Source organism: Rana temporaria, chromosome 2 (genome assembly GCF_905171775.1).
Source record: "Rana temporaria chromosome 2, aRanTem1.1, whole genome shotgun sequence".
In the NCBI taxonomy this organism is placed as follows: Eukaryota; Metazoa; Chordata; class Amphibia; order Anura; family Ranidae; genus Rana; species Rana temporaria.
The window spans coordinates 182,979,165-182,994,656 of NC_053490.1; the positions used below are offsets into that span (position 1 = coordinate 182,979,165).

Sequence of the window (15,492 nt, forward strand, 5' to 3'; positions counted from 1 at the left end):
GATGGGGTACGTTTCGGACACTCAGCCGAGGGGATTTCCAAGCCCCAGACTCTTGAGGCATATATACCGGGGCTCAGAATGGGAGAGTGCTGCAGTCCAGGTCAGTGGGACTGGGGGGTGAGGTTCATCGTAAAGATTTTTCTGTAAAGGTGAACTTACACTTTAAAATAACAAAATACATTGATTGAAAAACAAAAGTTTACATTTTTGCACCTGTTTAAAAAAAAGATCAGTTACCATATGTTTTTGTTGCCAAATGAAAGCCTTAAAAAATATATTTAGGCAGTGTTGCAGCTAAATTAAGCCTGGGCATCCAGACATCAATGACTTTGGTTATGAAAGTGTTTTGTTAGTCCTTTGAAAAAAAAATAATAATAATTATTTATCTATGAGGATCAGATAACCCAAGGATCATTGTCTATATATTCTCTGCCAAACCCTTGGCACATATCCAGGTAGGAATGGAACTGGCAAATGTAAAAACTAAATGATACTGAAAAATTTGGTGTAGGCCAAGGTTTGTCTGAAAAAAAAAAAAAACTTCTACAAAGGAGGTATTCAAAAGACACTCCCAAATAACTAGACTACAGACAAAACAGAGTGGGACAAAACTAGTGTGGTACAGAAATGCCTGGATGTAAAGCAAAAGACCTTGACAGGCAGAATGTGTTTCCTTTATGCCTTTCATGGCATCATTTTCAATTCTGACTGAAGTTTACCTTTAAGAGTCCCAGTTATTATATCAGCTACAAACATCTCGCCGCATTCTGAGTCATCAAGGACATTATTAAACTATTTCAGTTTTGCTGGTCATGTTTTCTTAGAGGTGATTTAAAGGCAGTTTTATATATTAACACCAGAGTAGCTTTTTGAATAGATATAAAAAGAATGGATTATTACCGTCTTTTGTTGCATATTTCATGTTTTCAGAAACAACTGCACTTTTGTCCTGCAAATCCAGGTATGAAAATGTTTCAAAATCTTCAAAATTATATCTACCTGCAGGATGAAGAGAAATGCATAGTAAAGTCATCTCTTTTATGTTTATAAAAAAATACTAAAGTAAAAAAAAAAAAAAAAATGTATTTATATATATCGCGTGTTTATGTGATCCACATCTCTCTCGGTCAGAGGGTAACGACCATAAAATATATATATATATATATATATATATATATATATATATATATATATATATATATATATATATATATATATACACATATATACACACGCACGCACGCACACACAGGGGCATCTCATAAAATTTGAATATCACCAAGAAGTTCATAAATTTCAGTAATTCTATTCAAAAAGCAAAACTCATATTTTATATAGATGCGTTGCACATTCATTCGGTATCTCAGAACATTTGATTACCACCAGCAGGTGCAAAGTCCTGCTGGAAAATGAAATCAGCATCTCCATGAAGCTGGTCAGCAGAGGCCAACATGAAGTTCTCTAGAATTTCCTGCTATAGGGCTGCACTGACTTTGGACTTGATAAAATGCAGTGGACCAACACCAGCAGATGACATGGCTCCCAAAATCATCACTGCCTGTGGAAACTTCATACTGGACCTCATGCAACTTGGATTCTGTGCCTATCCACTCTTCCTCCAGACTCTGGGACCTTGATTTCCAAATGAAATGCAACATTTTCCACAGTCCGTGATGATTTGGGGAGCCATGTCATCTGCTGGTGTTGGTCCACTGTGTTGGTCCAAAATCAGCGCAGCCCTCTAGCAGAAACTTCATGCTTCCCTCTGCTGACCAGCTTTATGGAGATTCAGTCTTCATTTTCCAGCAGAATTTGGCACCTGTCCACACTGCCAAAAGTAACAATACCTGGTTTAATGATCATGGTATCACAGTGCTTGATTTGCCAGCAAACTGCCTGACCTAAACCCCATAGAGAATCTGTCAAGAGGAAGATTAGACACCTGACCCAACAATGCAGATGAGCTGAAAGCCGCGATCAAAGCAACCTGGGCTTCCATAACACCTCAGCAGTGCCACAGGCTGATCGCTTCCATGCCATGCCAAAATGATGAAATAATTCATGCAAAAGGAGCCCCGACCAAGTATTGAGTGCATACTTTACTGTACATGGACATACATTTCAGTAAGCCAACATTTCTGTATTAACCACTTCAGCCTCGGACCATTTGGCTGCCCAAAGACCAGAGCACTTTTTGCGATTCAGCATTGCATCACTTTAACTGACAATTGCGCGGTCATGCGACGTAGCTCCCAAACAAAATTGACCTTATTTTTCCCCCAACAAATAGAGCTTTCTTTTGGTGGCATTTGATCACCCCTGCGCTTTTTTTTGGGCTATAAACAAAAATAGAGTGACAATTTTGAAAAAAAAACTATATTTTTTACTTTTTGCTATAATAAATATCCCCCAAAAATATATAAAACAATTTCTTTCCTCAGTTTAGGCCGATACGTATTCTTCTACATATTTTTGGTAAATAAAATTGCAATAAGCATTTATTGATTGGTTTGCGCAAAAGTTATAGCGTCTACAAAATAGGGGATAGTTTTATGGCATTTTTATTAATATTTTTTTTTTACTAGTCATGGCGGTGATCAGCGATTTTTATCATGACTATGACATTATGGCAGACATATCGGTGTAAATGTGACTGGCAGTGAAGGGGTTAACCTAAAGGGGTTAAGTGTGCCCTAGGGATGTGTTCTAACTGGGTGGGGGCGGGGCTACATGTGACACGACACTGATCACGGCTCCCGATCACAGGAAGCAGTGATTAGTGTCCTGTCACTAGGCAGAATTGGGAAATGCTTGTTTACATCAGCATTTCCCTGTACTTCCTCTCCGTGAGACTATCGCGGGACTCCCGACGGACATAGAGTCCACAGGACCCATGGTCACATTAACGAAGCTCGCTGTGGGCACGTGCATACGCCCACAATGCCGTGTCTTAAAAGGGACGTATATATACGTCCATATGCCCAGCCGTGCCATTCTGCCAATGTATCTAGACGTGCAGCGGTTGGCAAGGGGTTAAAAATCCTTATTTGTTTTCTTTATTTTATTTTTTTAATCAAAACAAACAATTAGATGATCAATATTTATTATTCTTTCTTCTGTCGTACATTGTGTCGTTCTTTCTCACAATATGTGTCAAACAAGTATTATGATCAATTCTTTAGGCTGGGGTCACACTAGTCTGCTGCGAATTCCAGCTCCGGTTTCTCTGCAAAGAGAAAAAGCAGCTGTTCATCAGTTTCTCTCCATTGTAGCTGCCGATCAGCTGACCTGGGAGAGGGGGAGGTGTAGTGAGGAGGGGGAGAGAATTTGCGAATCAAATGCGTTCCAACAGAAAATGTATGTCACTGCAATGTGCACCGCAATGCCTAGAAGATGCATGCGTTTTTGGACAATACGGAGTGCGAATGCAACACACATATGTGAACCAGATTCATTCAAACTAATAGATTTTAAAATGTTCTGCAAATTGGATGCAGTGTAACCTGCATCCAATTCACATAGGTGTGAACCGAGCCTTAAAGCGATGTCTAATATTGTCAGCATCTGATAGGATTAATTTCATTAAAAATAAAGTTTATGGTTAAAAAAATATATATATATATTTTTTGGTATTATATAATGTTCAAACTTTCTGAGATACTGTATATTGGGTTTTCACTAGCTGTAAGCCATAATAATAAAAATTAAAAAGAAATAAATGCTTGAAATATATCACTCTGATGAAGTCACGTGACTGACAACACACGTAGAAACACAGCAACATACAGTTATTGGAAATGACGTCTTTGCCACGAGGTCGCTGATCGTTTTTTTTGTTATATGGTTGTAAACTTTTAAATGCGAGTACCTCTACTATGTTTCGCTGCTACAAATAAATTGTTAAGACATACATACTTCACCATAGAGGCTCCTTTTTTCTCCATACTTTTCTTTATTACCCGATATGCCATCCTGAGCGGAACTATACTGACCTAAGCCCCATAGGAGAACGGAACACATAGAAAGTACCTAGGCGATATATAGACCTGAATTACCAGGAGAGGACCATTGAAGGATTTCTCAGATCACCGATTATTACTCCGCCGTTTACCTTACAGCGGTAAGGTAAGAAGCTAGTATACTTGTTGGGTGTAAAACGCACCGAAGATCCCCAACACTGAAGTCACATTGTATTCTGTTACTCAGCACTGTTTAGCACCAGCATTTTCTCTGAAGTCACCATTTCATGATCTGAAAATTAAATCAATTTACGATCTAGGTGATGTCAAGAGTGGCATTAAAAAATTAGAGGCTAGAAAGGATGTCATGATAAGGCAGGGGCCTTAGTTATCGGTTTAGTTCTTTTTTGTATGCTTCTTTGGACTGTATCACTATGTGACGAAATGATGTATCAGAAGTTACTCAGTAACCCTACGTTGAGATACAAGAAGGAGTTGGCTAAAGTCATACAAAAGGGACTTGTGAAAGGTCTGCTTAATAAGAAAAAAGGGAGGTATCTCCAGCCAAATACATGTAAAATCCCCATAATATACACAATCCCGAAGATCCACAAAGATAAAAGTAAACCCACTGGGGAGACCCAGATTAATTAGTGGGGGTAAGGATTGGAGAGTACAATGATTGTTTTTTACAGCCGTTCGTGAGAAAAACTAAATCGTTCCTGGGAGATACCAAACATCTTATACAACTACTAGACAACAGTAACCTCACCAATGGACCTGTATACCTAGCAACAGCTTACCTAGCGTCATTATACACAGTTGAAATGTGTACAAAGAAGATTTATAGTCAACTGCCTTAAGTGTAGTTTGGATCACAACTACTTTTGGTAAGAGAAGACCTACTTATAAACAAATACGAGGGATAGCAATGGGCGCTAAATATGCACCCAATGTGGCCAATCTCTGAATAGGAGAAGGATGGTGTGCAGGCAAGACTGATAAATGTCAGCTTCGTCGTATATCTGATGAAAAAATCCATCGGTTTAGATTCCATCAGATATCCAATTGTGTGTACAGGGCATTAGAGATAGCTATTGACATATGAAATGTGATACTATTCAATTTGTTGCTTTTTAATAACATCTCATTATCTTTATTTTGTGTAGAAATTGAAATGCAAGAATAAACTCATTAGAGTTAGATGGTCTTATCTCATATCTGTTCTCATGGAATTACATATTTTGTTTTATTTCCAGTGCTTCAACCAGAAAAACCCAACACACATGGTTAAAGACTAAAGATCGTACGTAGGTGGATTTTCATTCTCACACTTTGATTCATCTTGATAAAATAGTTTGGAGTGAAGACCAGCTTAACTGTCTTTCACCATCACATCCGGGGGATTAAAGTGTACATATGTAAAAGCAGAAAAATAAAACCAGCCCGTACAGAGCTAGTAAATAGTCCTGCAGCAGCGCTGCAAACCCCTGGTTTGATGTGTAAGCTGTGTGGGATAACCAGATCAGAAGTATCAACAGTATGTGCTCCAATCACCAATAGGGAATTCACCACGTGGGGGGATATGGGGTCCCCTTCGGGGAAAGCACTCACCAGATGGTTACTTAAAAACAGCGTTTCAGTGTAACTCGTCACTGTCAGATGGTGGATTGAAACTGCATACACATCTATCTCCTTGATCACCGTATAGATTTTTCACTCTCCAGGTATTGGCAGTTATGTAAGGGAAGGAAACATCCACATAGCGCAATATTGTTTCGATAATTTTAATGTTACCAAAAAAACAAATACAAGCCCCCTTATAAAAACATGCGTACCAGATATGTGAAATAGTCAGGCAAAAATATAATTGGTGTGGGTGTTTATGTCACTCTCACTGTTGTCAGGACCCCTGAAGACCGCTTTGGAAACCTTCCTGCAGCTTACTTCCTGGTTCCCTCAGTGTGTGGAGCGCATAACATCACTTCCGGTCGGGATGCTGGATAGCAGCGCTGTTTTTATTTTTTGGCTTTTACATATGGACTTTTTTTATTGAAGCAGCTGCTTTTTATTGCTTTTTATTGTTTATATTGTGTTTTATTGTAACATATTTTTATCTTTGGGACTTTGAGACGCATCCTAAGCGCAGGGTTGTACTATAATTAGAGGGGCCGGTCAATAGTACTTTTATACGATTAAAGTGTACCACCAAGAGCAGGGGTGCCAAACCTTTTAAAGAGTGAGGGCCACTTAAGCAACTTAGTAACCAGTCGTGGGCCACAATAAGTGGAGCGGGCGGTTGACAGGTCCATGTCCACCCTGCATATGCAGAGCGGACACGGACATGGCTCACTCTACTCTATGGGCCCTCCGATCTGAATTGCCCAGATGGAAGGGTACAGATCCCCCCTTCTGTTTTTTTAGTGGATCAGATTGGAGGTAGGTGGGTGTATACAGCCACAAGTTTGTTTACATCTGTGGCTCAATAGAGGTGAACGGAGGGTCCGATTGGACCAATAGCGACAAAGGGGCCTTAAGGCTGATTTCACACTGACACGCTGTGGTTTAGCTGCACCTGTGGGTTGCCTGTGGGTTAGCTGCACTTTGCCATAGACATCTAGTATATCCTGCAGGTGTTGTGCATTTTCTGAAAGCACACCAAACACGCAGGTTATAACAGAAGTTTATGGCTCAGTGCAGGTAACCCGCAGGTGTTCTGCACTGCACCTGTAGATCAGTTTGAAAGCAGCCCAGTAACCCCTGCAGAACAGATATGCCCATAAATACAATGTGATTTTAGTAATAAACTTACCTTTAATAACAGTCTTCCATTCAGGTATTGCCCGCTGTTGCTGTCCCAGACAGAGTGCATTTGGCATCACTCCGTCTGTGACAGGAGGCGGCGCTATACAGGAAGCATCGGCTTATGCGGCTCTGTAGCCGCTTGCTTTCTCTACCACCGGCTTCATTAACAACAATGATACTCTGGGATGGTGGGTCGGCAACCCACAATCTGGGCTTGCCAACCCATAATCCCGGAGCAGGAGGTCGCGGGCCACATGTGGCCCCCGGGCCACTGGTTGGGCACCCCTGACCTAGAGTATAAGTGTTTGGTTAGAACACCTCTAGGTACCTGTGTGATTTACAAGATTGCATAGACCCATTTATATCAGTTTCTACCCATAAAGGAGCTCAGAATCCAATGTCTGTAGCACAATTACACTAGTGACAGATTGAGAAAAAGCCAACTAATCAAATAGTATGTTTTGGGTTATAAGAGAAAAACTACACAAATATAAAATTCATATTCCAGGTGGGATTTGATACCCTGAGCTGCAAGGTAAGAATGCGACGAACCCAAAATAGGTCATTATGAGGGTTCTATAACAGCGTAAGGAGACACATTATAATTTCCATTAAAACTCCTGAATATTTTAAGGATAGCTTCTGCAGTATGAAGCATAAGTGTTATAATAAAATGCTCTGGAGAACACCAGTGCCATTCTAGATTGCCTTTGTGGACCAGATATAAAATTCTACAGGCTATTGACAACTGCTGTACATTACCAACAAAACAAATAAAATAGGGACTTTATATTTTTATATACTTTATATTTTTTGTTTGTAGTTATGCAAATGACACTAAGCTATGCAGTGGAAGAATGTTCTTACAGGATGTCTTCAATTTACAAGTCAACATCAATGCATTGTCTAATTGGGCGACTATGTGGCAGATGAGGTTTAATGTTGATAAATTTAAAGTTATGCACTTGGGGGCTAAGAATATGCATGCATCATACATACTAGGAGGGAGTACAACCGGGGAATTCATAGTGGAGAAGGATCTGGGGGTTTTGGCAGATAAGCTCAACAATAGCATGCAATGCCAAGATGCGGTATGGACTCCAGAAAGAGAAAGAGATAATTTTGCCCCTGTTAAAAAGATTAGTAAGACCTCATCTGGAATATGCAGTTCAGTTTTGGGCACCTGTTCTCAAAAAGGATATCAGAGAACTGGAGAAAGTGCAGAGAAGGGCAACCAAACTGATAAGAGGGCATGGAGGTGCTCAGCTATGAGGAAAACGATTAGAGGAACTAAATTCATTCACTCTTGAGAAGAGGAGATTAAGGGGGAATATGATCAACATGTACAAATATATAAGGGGTCCATATAGTGTATCGAGTATAGTATAGTATAGTATAGAGTTATTCTCTTTACAATCAACACAAAAGGACAAGGGGGCACTGTTTACGTCAAGCGGAAAATAGATTTCATCTCCAAATGTTGAAAGGTTTTCTTAACAGTCGGAGCTGTGAAAATGTGGAATAGACTCCCTCCAGAGGTGGTTCTGGCAAGCTCGGTAGATTGCTTAAGAAAGGCCTGGATACTTTCCTAAATGTACATAATATAACTGGGTACTGACATTTATAGGTAAAGTTGATCCAGGAAAAATCTATTGCCTCTCAGGAAGAATTTTCTTCCCCTGCTGTAGCAAATTGGATCATGCTCTGCTGGGGTTTTTTCGCCTCTCTCTGGATCAACTGTGGGTATATAATTGGGTATATGGGACTGTATATTTTTTATTTTATTTATTGTTACGGTTGAACTGGATGGACTTGTGTCTTTTTTTCAACCTGACTAAATATATAAATATAACCTGTAATGTTTAGAAATTTGCTGTACATTAACAAACACCTAAAAGGTTTAGATGACCGTGGACCGTGAAAACATAACTGTGTAAACATTTAAAAAACTCTGAATAGCACATCTGTTTGGAAAATAATTTCCATAGCCCTTGTATTGAAATGCTCCTCCTTCTCAACCCTTTTGGGGCATATAGTCTCGCCTCAGTGTAAAGCAGTAAAACACTTCTATGAGAAATGTATGCATACTGTAGGATTATCTCCTATAAAGGAAAGACATGCAAAAAATGTAAGCAAATTACAAACCTAACCAGCAGCCATTGTAGTTAAATAGCTGACAGGGAGTGCTGTTTTCCTGAGTGGATGGTTAAAAATGCACATCAGTTTACAGTGTGTGCACACGCCATGCACACTTATACTGCCTGTGATTAGAAGGCCTTTTGATTGCTGTGAACCAATCACAGCAATCACAAGTGCTTAGATACAACCAGTCCTCCCCTTTTTCTCACAACAGTTGCTGATCACTTCTACTTTTGCCCCTACCATACTCCAGCTTACAGAAGGATATCACCTTGACAAATTTAGGTACAATGGCCCGGATTCACAAAGCACTTACGCCGACGTAAGTGTAAGTATGCGCCGTCGTATCTATGCGCCGTGCCCATAAACTGAGATACGCCTGAAAATAGGCTTCATCCGACCGACGTAACTTTCCTACGCCGGCGTATCGTGGGTGCATATTTACTTTGGCCGCAAGTGGCAAGCCCATTGATTTCCTATTCAAATATGGAAATGAGGGAGATAAGTCAATTCACGAACGTACTTGTGCCCGGCGCATAATATACGCGGTTTGCGCAAGTCGTACGTCCGGCGTAAAGTTATTCCCCGTATATGAGGCGCAACTCATGCTAAGGTATGAACCAGGGAACACAGCCGCCGTCGTTTACGTAGTACGTGAATAGGGCTGGGAGTAGGTTACGTTCACGTCGTAGGCAGTGATCCGTCGTATCTTAGGGAGTAGTTCTGACGTGATTCTAAGCATGCGCACTGGGATACATCCACGGGACGGCGCATGCGCCGTTTGTTTTAAGTACGTATGGCACTCGGCCCATCATTTGCATGGGGTCATGCCTCATTAGCATGGCTCACGCCCGCTTCCACCTACGACGGCTTACGCCGAGTGAACCCAGCGCAGTTTGGGAGGCAAGTGCTTTGTGAATTCGGTGCTTCCCTATCTGCGCTACATCGGCGTAGTGTATATTAGATGCGCTACGCCGGCATAAATATGCGCCAATGTATGTGAATCCGGGCCAATGTTTTTATAGTGTATTTATTTTACTAAATTAACCTCAACCAAAAATATCCATATATTTTGCATATTCATAGCAGCTATATGCAAAACATATAATGAACTGTGTGCACTGCAGTTGTATGTGATTCATGTGCCTGATGTATCTGACAGATCCTCAGAACATTACTAAATTAACGTGCCATCTGCCATCCAAAAGCCAGATTTAACCCACTGTCTGCTTAAAAAAAAAAAAATTGCTTTGGTCTACTTTCCAAAAAGGTCCCGTATTTTTTTTTTTCTTGGTGTTTTACAAGAAGGGGATTTTTTTTGGATTTTTTTTTCTTGGTCTCTACTTTTATTTATCGGACAAAAAAAAAAACATAATGGTTATTGAATACCATCAAAAGAAAGCACTGTTTAATAAACTGATACAAGAATTCTTTGGGTAATTGTCAAGTCAATCACAGCACTGAACTGAAAAATAGTCTGGAAAGGATAGGAGCATGACATGCTAGTATTGGTAGTTAAAGGGACAGTTGAGCATTTCATTAAAAATGAAAAGCTGAACTAACTCATAATACTCTCCCGAATCCCTCAGGGCAGGTACCTCATCTCCCCATCTTCCACAGTCCTTCCCAGCCGATATAATGGTCCAGCACTTTAAAAATCACTACACAGTGCCACAGGATGAGTAACAGCATAATGTGAAAAGTGGTAAGCACACACTAGTCAGCGCTGGCTACTTGATCATACAGACCAATAAAGATACTTCTAAAGTTTATTTTTCTTCCAGGGACGGCATCCTGGAACAAGGCAAAGATTCTTATTGGCCGGTGTGGTCAGTTTGGGGATGTGGTGGACAGTTATGCCGACTGAAGGGGGTGACAGAGCAGGGCATATGAGGTACATGCAGTAGGGACTGGAGCAGTCAGGAGGATGTTGAGTTAATTCACCTTTTCATTTTTTGTGAAAAAGGTGAACTAATCCATTAAAGAATTTGAAAGAGAGTAAAGGTTGTTTCTCCAGCCAATACATCACTTTGCAGTATTAATGCAGGAATTGTTCACCTATATACTTACTGGGCATTTCTAGTGAGACCTCATACCAAAATTTTTAAATATAAAAGGCAAGTACCCACTATGTTGAGCGCATTTTTTAATTTCTTAATGTTGGCTTTGTTCCCCCTACCCGCCAGCATCCTAACAACAAAGGCAAAATTGGATGAAAAAAAAATAAATGAAAAAAATGGAGGCAAAAATGGACATTGCCTGTTTAAATCAGTTTGACTCCGCTCAGGTCCTTTACATGGAACAGTTTAGAAAAACGTACCCGAATGGATACCGATGTGAATGTATATATATTAACCCATAGAAATGATTTGCTGTCGGTATTTCATCTGTTAACGGATGGATTAAAAATAGACAAACGAAAACACCAATATGAAAAAGGCCTTAGATGCAAAGTGGAAGATAAATATCACATTAACTGAACCAAATTTATACAGTTTCCGTACAGATGCAAGCAATCATTTTAAAACCACTTGTGTTAGATGGCCAATCAAGTATTTTAATCTTAGCATGACTATGGAATGAACCGTTGTTTAAAAACAAGAATTTACTTTACCTGATCTTGATATAAAGTTAACATACGTCTTTTCACTGGTAAGAATGGAAGGATTCAACCGAGTAACTATGTTGGGCTGCTCCATTAAAAAATCCACAGCATCTGAATTCTCATTTAGCAGACCCTGTTTTAAATACAATTAAAAGGAAACACACGCTAGTGATATCAAAATATGTATATGGGGATCCTGAATTATGGCCTATTTACCTTAACTGCAAACAACTATTTCCACATGGCTTATTCAGCAGTAGTATACATTGAGGTAAATAGTCCCACACACAATAAAGATTACAACACACCTAAAAACTATTAAGCCATTTTAGTGTGCTAGCAAAGAGTTTCAGACCTTAAAATAATGTTTGCTTTGAGATGCAGCAGCTATTTATTCTTGGGTAAGTTTTCTTCTATTTGATCTTTTTACCTTTACATTAAATATGAAACACAAGATTTTGATTCCGGTTTAGAATAATTTATTTTTAGTCAGATTTTGTAATATAAAAACGTATTACTTAAGTGATATCCCAGTTTATTTGACATCTTACTTTTTTTCATGCAAATATCACCAGAACTTTATAGTGTTCACTTACTATTTATCTGCACTGAACTTCGGTTTCTTGTGTCACCACAAGTAAAAAAAAAAAAAAAAAAAAGTGGCTGCAAAGAGACTGCACAGGACATCAGCAGTACTGATATACAGTAATGGATGAGGACAACAGATGAAAGTAAATATTTTAAAACTGGCAATTGTTTTATACAAGGGGATTCATTGTTTCCGATTCAGCAAGCTAAATTTCAGTTAGGTTTATATCCAACTCAACCTACTCAACCTAACTCCTTCAACCTAAACTAACCATTAGCAGCTATATTCTCATTAGCATAAAAAACTAAAACCATCTGCAACAAAGTGACAACACATCAAAATCTTTACATAAAAGAAATAGGATTTTGTACTTACAATTCCATTTCTAATCAAATAATCGACTAATCAAATTTTTGAAGTTCGCTGAGGGACACAGGAATTCAGACTGTTGGGTTATACTTTTGACTACAGGAGCATTTGAACACTGACAAACCAAAAAAACGGATGCCAACTTGATATACCCCTCCTACCCCCAGCACTCCCCAATTTTGTGGAAATACAATTTCTTTGAATATGATCATAGATGCAGAGGGGTGGGGGCCTATCCCCCTCAATGAACTGTCAAGTTCAAAAATGCCATTTTCTTTCTCGTTCATTAACGAATACAGGAAGTCCACGAACTTCAGGGTTAAACATATCAACAAACGCTAACATGCCAAATAGAGATAAATAGAGAACTGAAGACCTGCAGATGAGATCTGAACATCCACTTGGTAAAACTTAGGGCTCATGCACACAGGACATTAAAAAAAAAAACACCAGCGTTAAAAAAAACACACTGTTAGACGCGTTTTTGAATAACGTTTATGGGCTTCTTTTTCCATTTTTTTTGGCTTTTTTCAGTAAAAACATTCCTTATAATATCAAAACACCTAAAAACACTAAACGCGGCTTAACACGACTAACAGCATGTTACAGCGTTTAGGGGCGTTTTTACAGCTTGTTTTAGTGTTTTTTTCCTACTGCTCCTAAACGCTTATGCCTTATAATGCCTCTGACAGTTGGTGTGTGCATGGCCACATAGGCTAACACGGAGGGGCGTTTAGAGGCAGGTAAAAGAAACATCAGATGCCCATAACAGCAGCTATAAAAAACGTCCTGTGTGCATGAGCCCTTAGAAAAGACCAGGTGGAGGCTTTGCCAATCTGGGAGACAGTAGCCTGATGCTTAAAAGTCCAAGGGCCATTCACAGATGTAATACAGAACAGGAAGCTCCGAAGCCCTTCAACGCATACAGCGTCTGTCCGCACACAGCGTCTGTCCCAACACAGACACCAGCAAGCAGCTGCACACACTCCACCTTCCTCTCCTCATCTGCTCTCCCCAGCCCTTCATTATATGAGCCGTGTGCACCTGGGCACACAGCTTGCAGGCTGTCTTTAAAATCTCTGAAGGATCTCCAAGCCACAGAGACCCATGTAAAGATAGAAAAATCTGAGAAAACTGCCAGAGCAGACACTGATTGTATGTCAAATAATTTCAGAACTTCTCCTGAAGAAGCTTCTTTGGCCGCAAAACTAGTAGAGACTTCCCTTGTGACTCCTACTTCCACCGCAATTTTCCCCTTTTGGGGATCTTTCGTTTCAGTGACATGTATGGTTTGTCACAACGTTCTTTTATATTTCTATATTTTTGTTTGTGTTTTTATCTGATGTTACATTAATAAAATGTATATATTTTTCATATATGCATTTACCTTTTTGAGTTTACCTACTCATTTGTACAGCAATAGTCCAACTGACCCCCCCCCCCTTTGGTCTGAGATGAAAGTCTGAAACTACCTCAGGAAAGAAGCGCCAAGCCTCAACACCTCGTGTGTAAGACCAAAAAAGGATAACAATAAAATAAAGCTGCCAGCTCAAACACATGCCTCCTAGGGGTGATTTAAAATAGGAATAAAGTGAGTGAGAGTGGAAAGGAGAATATCCCTAAAAGATTCAAAAGACAACTCTGGAACAAGCTCCAAATCGCAGAGACCAGGTCCTTGATGGTGATAAGGCCAATTGCTAGTCCACACCCTCCTGCCAAACAGCCAGAATTCATCCCACAGAGAATTTCCTACACAGGAAGTTTCTATATTCGCACCATGTGAAGTATGCCTTTCACATGTGATGGTAGACCTAGCAGAACTAGTGCTTCGAGCTTTGAACATTGTGGGGATCACCGATTTGGAGATGTCTCTGCTCTAAGAACTTGGACATCAACCATGCCATTAAAGCCAGCAACTGAGAAGCAGGATGGGAAATTGGTTCTTGGGACAGAAGATCTGGACCATCTGAAATAGCCTATTAAGTGCTCGCCAGGAGTTTGATCAGGTCTCTCTGGTCTAGTCTGGAACGATGAGGATCCCCAGAATGCCCTTCATATTGATCCTAGGGGGGCAGCAAGGAACACAATTCAAGGAAGAAAAGGTACAGATCAGACTGTACTGAGTTCCCAGAGAATCCACTACTCTTGTTGAACATAGAAATCCACATCCAGAGTCTCTTAACCTATAACCCCATATACTGGAACTACTATGAGTGTAGGGACCACTCTTCCCAGTTCATGTGCTTCTCACTGAAGTAATCTGCCTCCCAAACAAGATTTGGAAATTGACGTCCTGGAAAATGAGCCGCAACCATGGAGCGTTCACCATGCCATCAAATTCACAATCACCAAAAACGCCAGCTCAAAAAAAAACGACAAAACCGGTGACAACTCACTGGACTAGATCTCAGAGATAGCTCCACTTGGAACTCTTCCAAACAACACTAGGGAACAAAATAAAAACAACCCAACAAAAACAAACAGCCACAGAAACACTTGACGCCATCAACAAGGCGCTACTACAGTCAGCTGACTTAGTAGCACCAAAACGCAAAACTTGCATCCAGAAAAACAACTCCAGCTGGTTTAATGACCAGCTGACGTTGCTAAAGCAAGAGCGTAGAAGAGCAGAAGCTGCGTGGAAAAGGTGCTCTTCAGATAAAAACCACACCATTTACAAGATAATAACAAAGAAATATCACAAAGAAATCTTCACTGCCAAAAAAAATCATTTCTCCAACATCGTCGCAAATGCCCTTAACCGCCCCCGAGAACTCTTCAAGCTGGTCACTGAGACTATGAATCCTGCTTGTTTAGAGGCCCCAATTCCGATTCACAAGAATTTTGCAACGAATTATCGGATTATTTCATTAATAAAATTGAAAAAATCCGTGAAAGTATTCAGCAAAATGGAACCGTCACCAACTCCCCCCCAAATCACAAACCTAATACCCACATAAATCAGCCGCAATCACCAAAATTCACTCTAAAACCCATTTCCATCGATGCCACTAAAAATATCATCG

The 15,492-nt window shown here is 40.0% G+C and overlaps 1 protein-coding gene across 3 annotated transcripts in view; it reads right to left on the reverse strand.

Moving 5' to 3' along the window:
* UGGT2 (UDP-glucose glycoprotein glucosyltransferase 2) overlaps positions 1 to 15,492 on the reverse strand; it is a 446,216-nt gene that overhangs the window by 235,501 nt on the left and 195,223 nt on the right. For all 3 annotated transcript variants that reach the window (XM_040336106.1, XM_040336105.1, XM_040336104.1), the window contains exons 18-19: positions 11,518 to 11,641; positions 901 to 999 (exon numbers count right to left, since the gene is read on the reverse strand). In XM_040336106.1, coding sequence (XP_040192040.1) covers positions 901 to 999; positions 11,518 to 11,641 — 223 coding nt within the window. The remainder of the gene's footprint in view (positions 1 to 900; positions 1,000 to 11,517; positions 11,642 to 15,492) is intronic.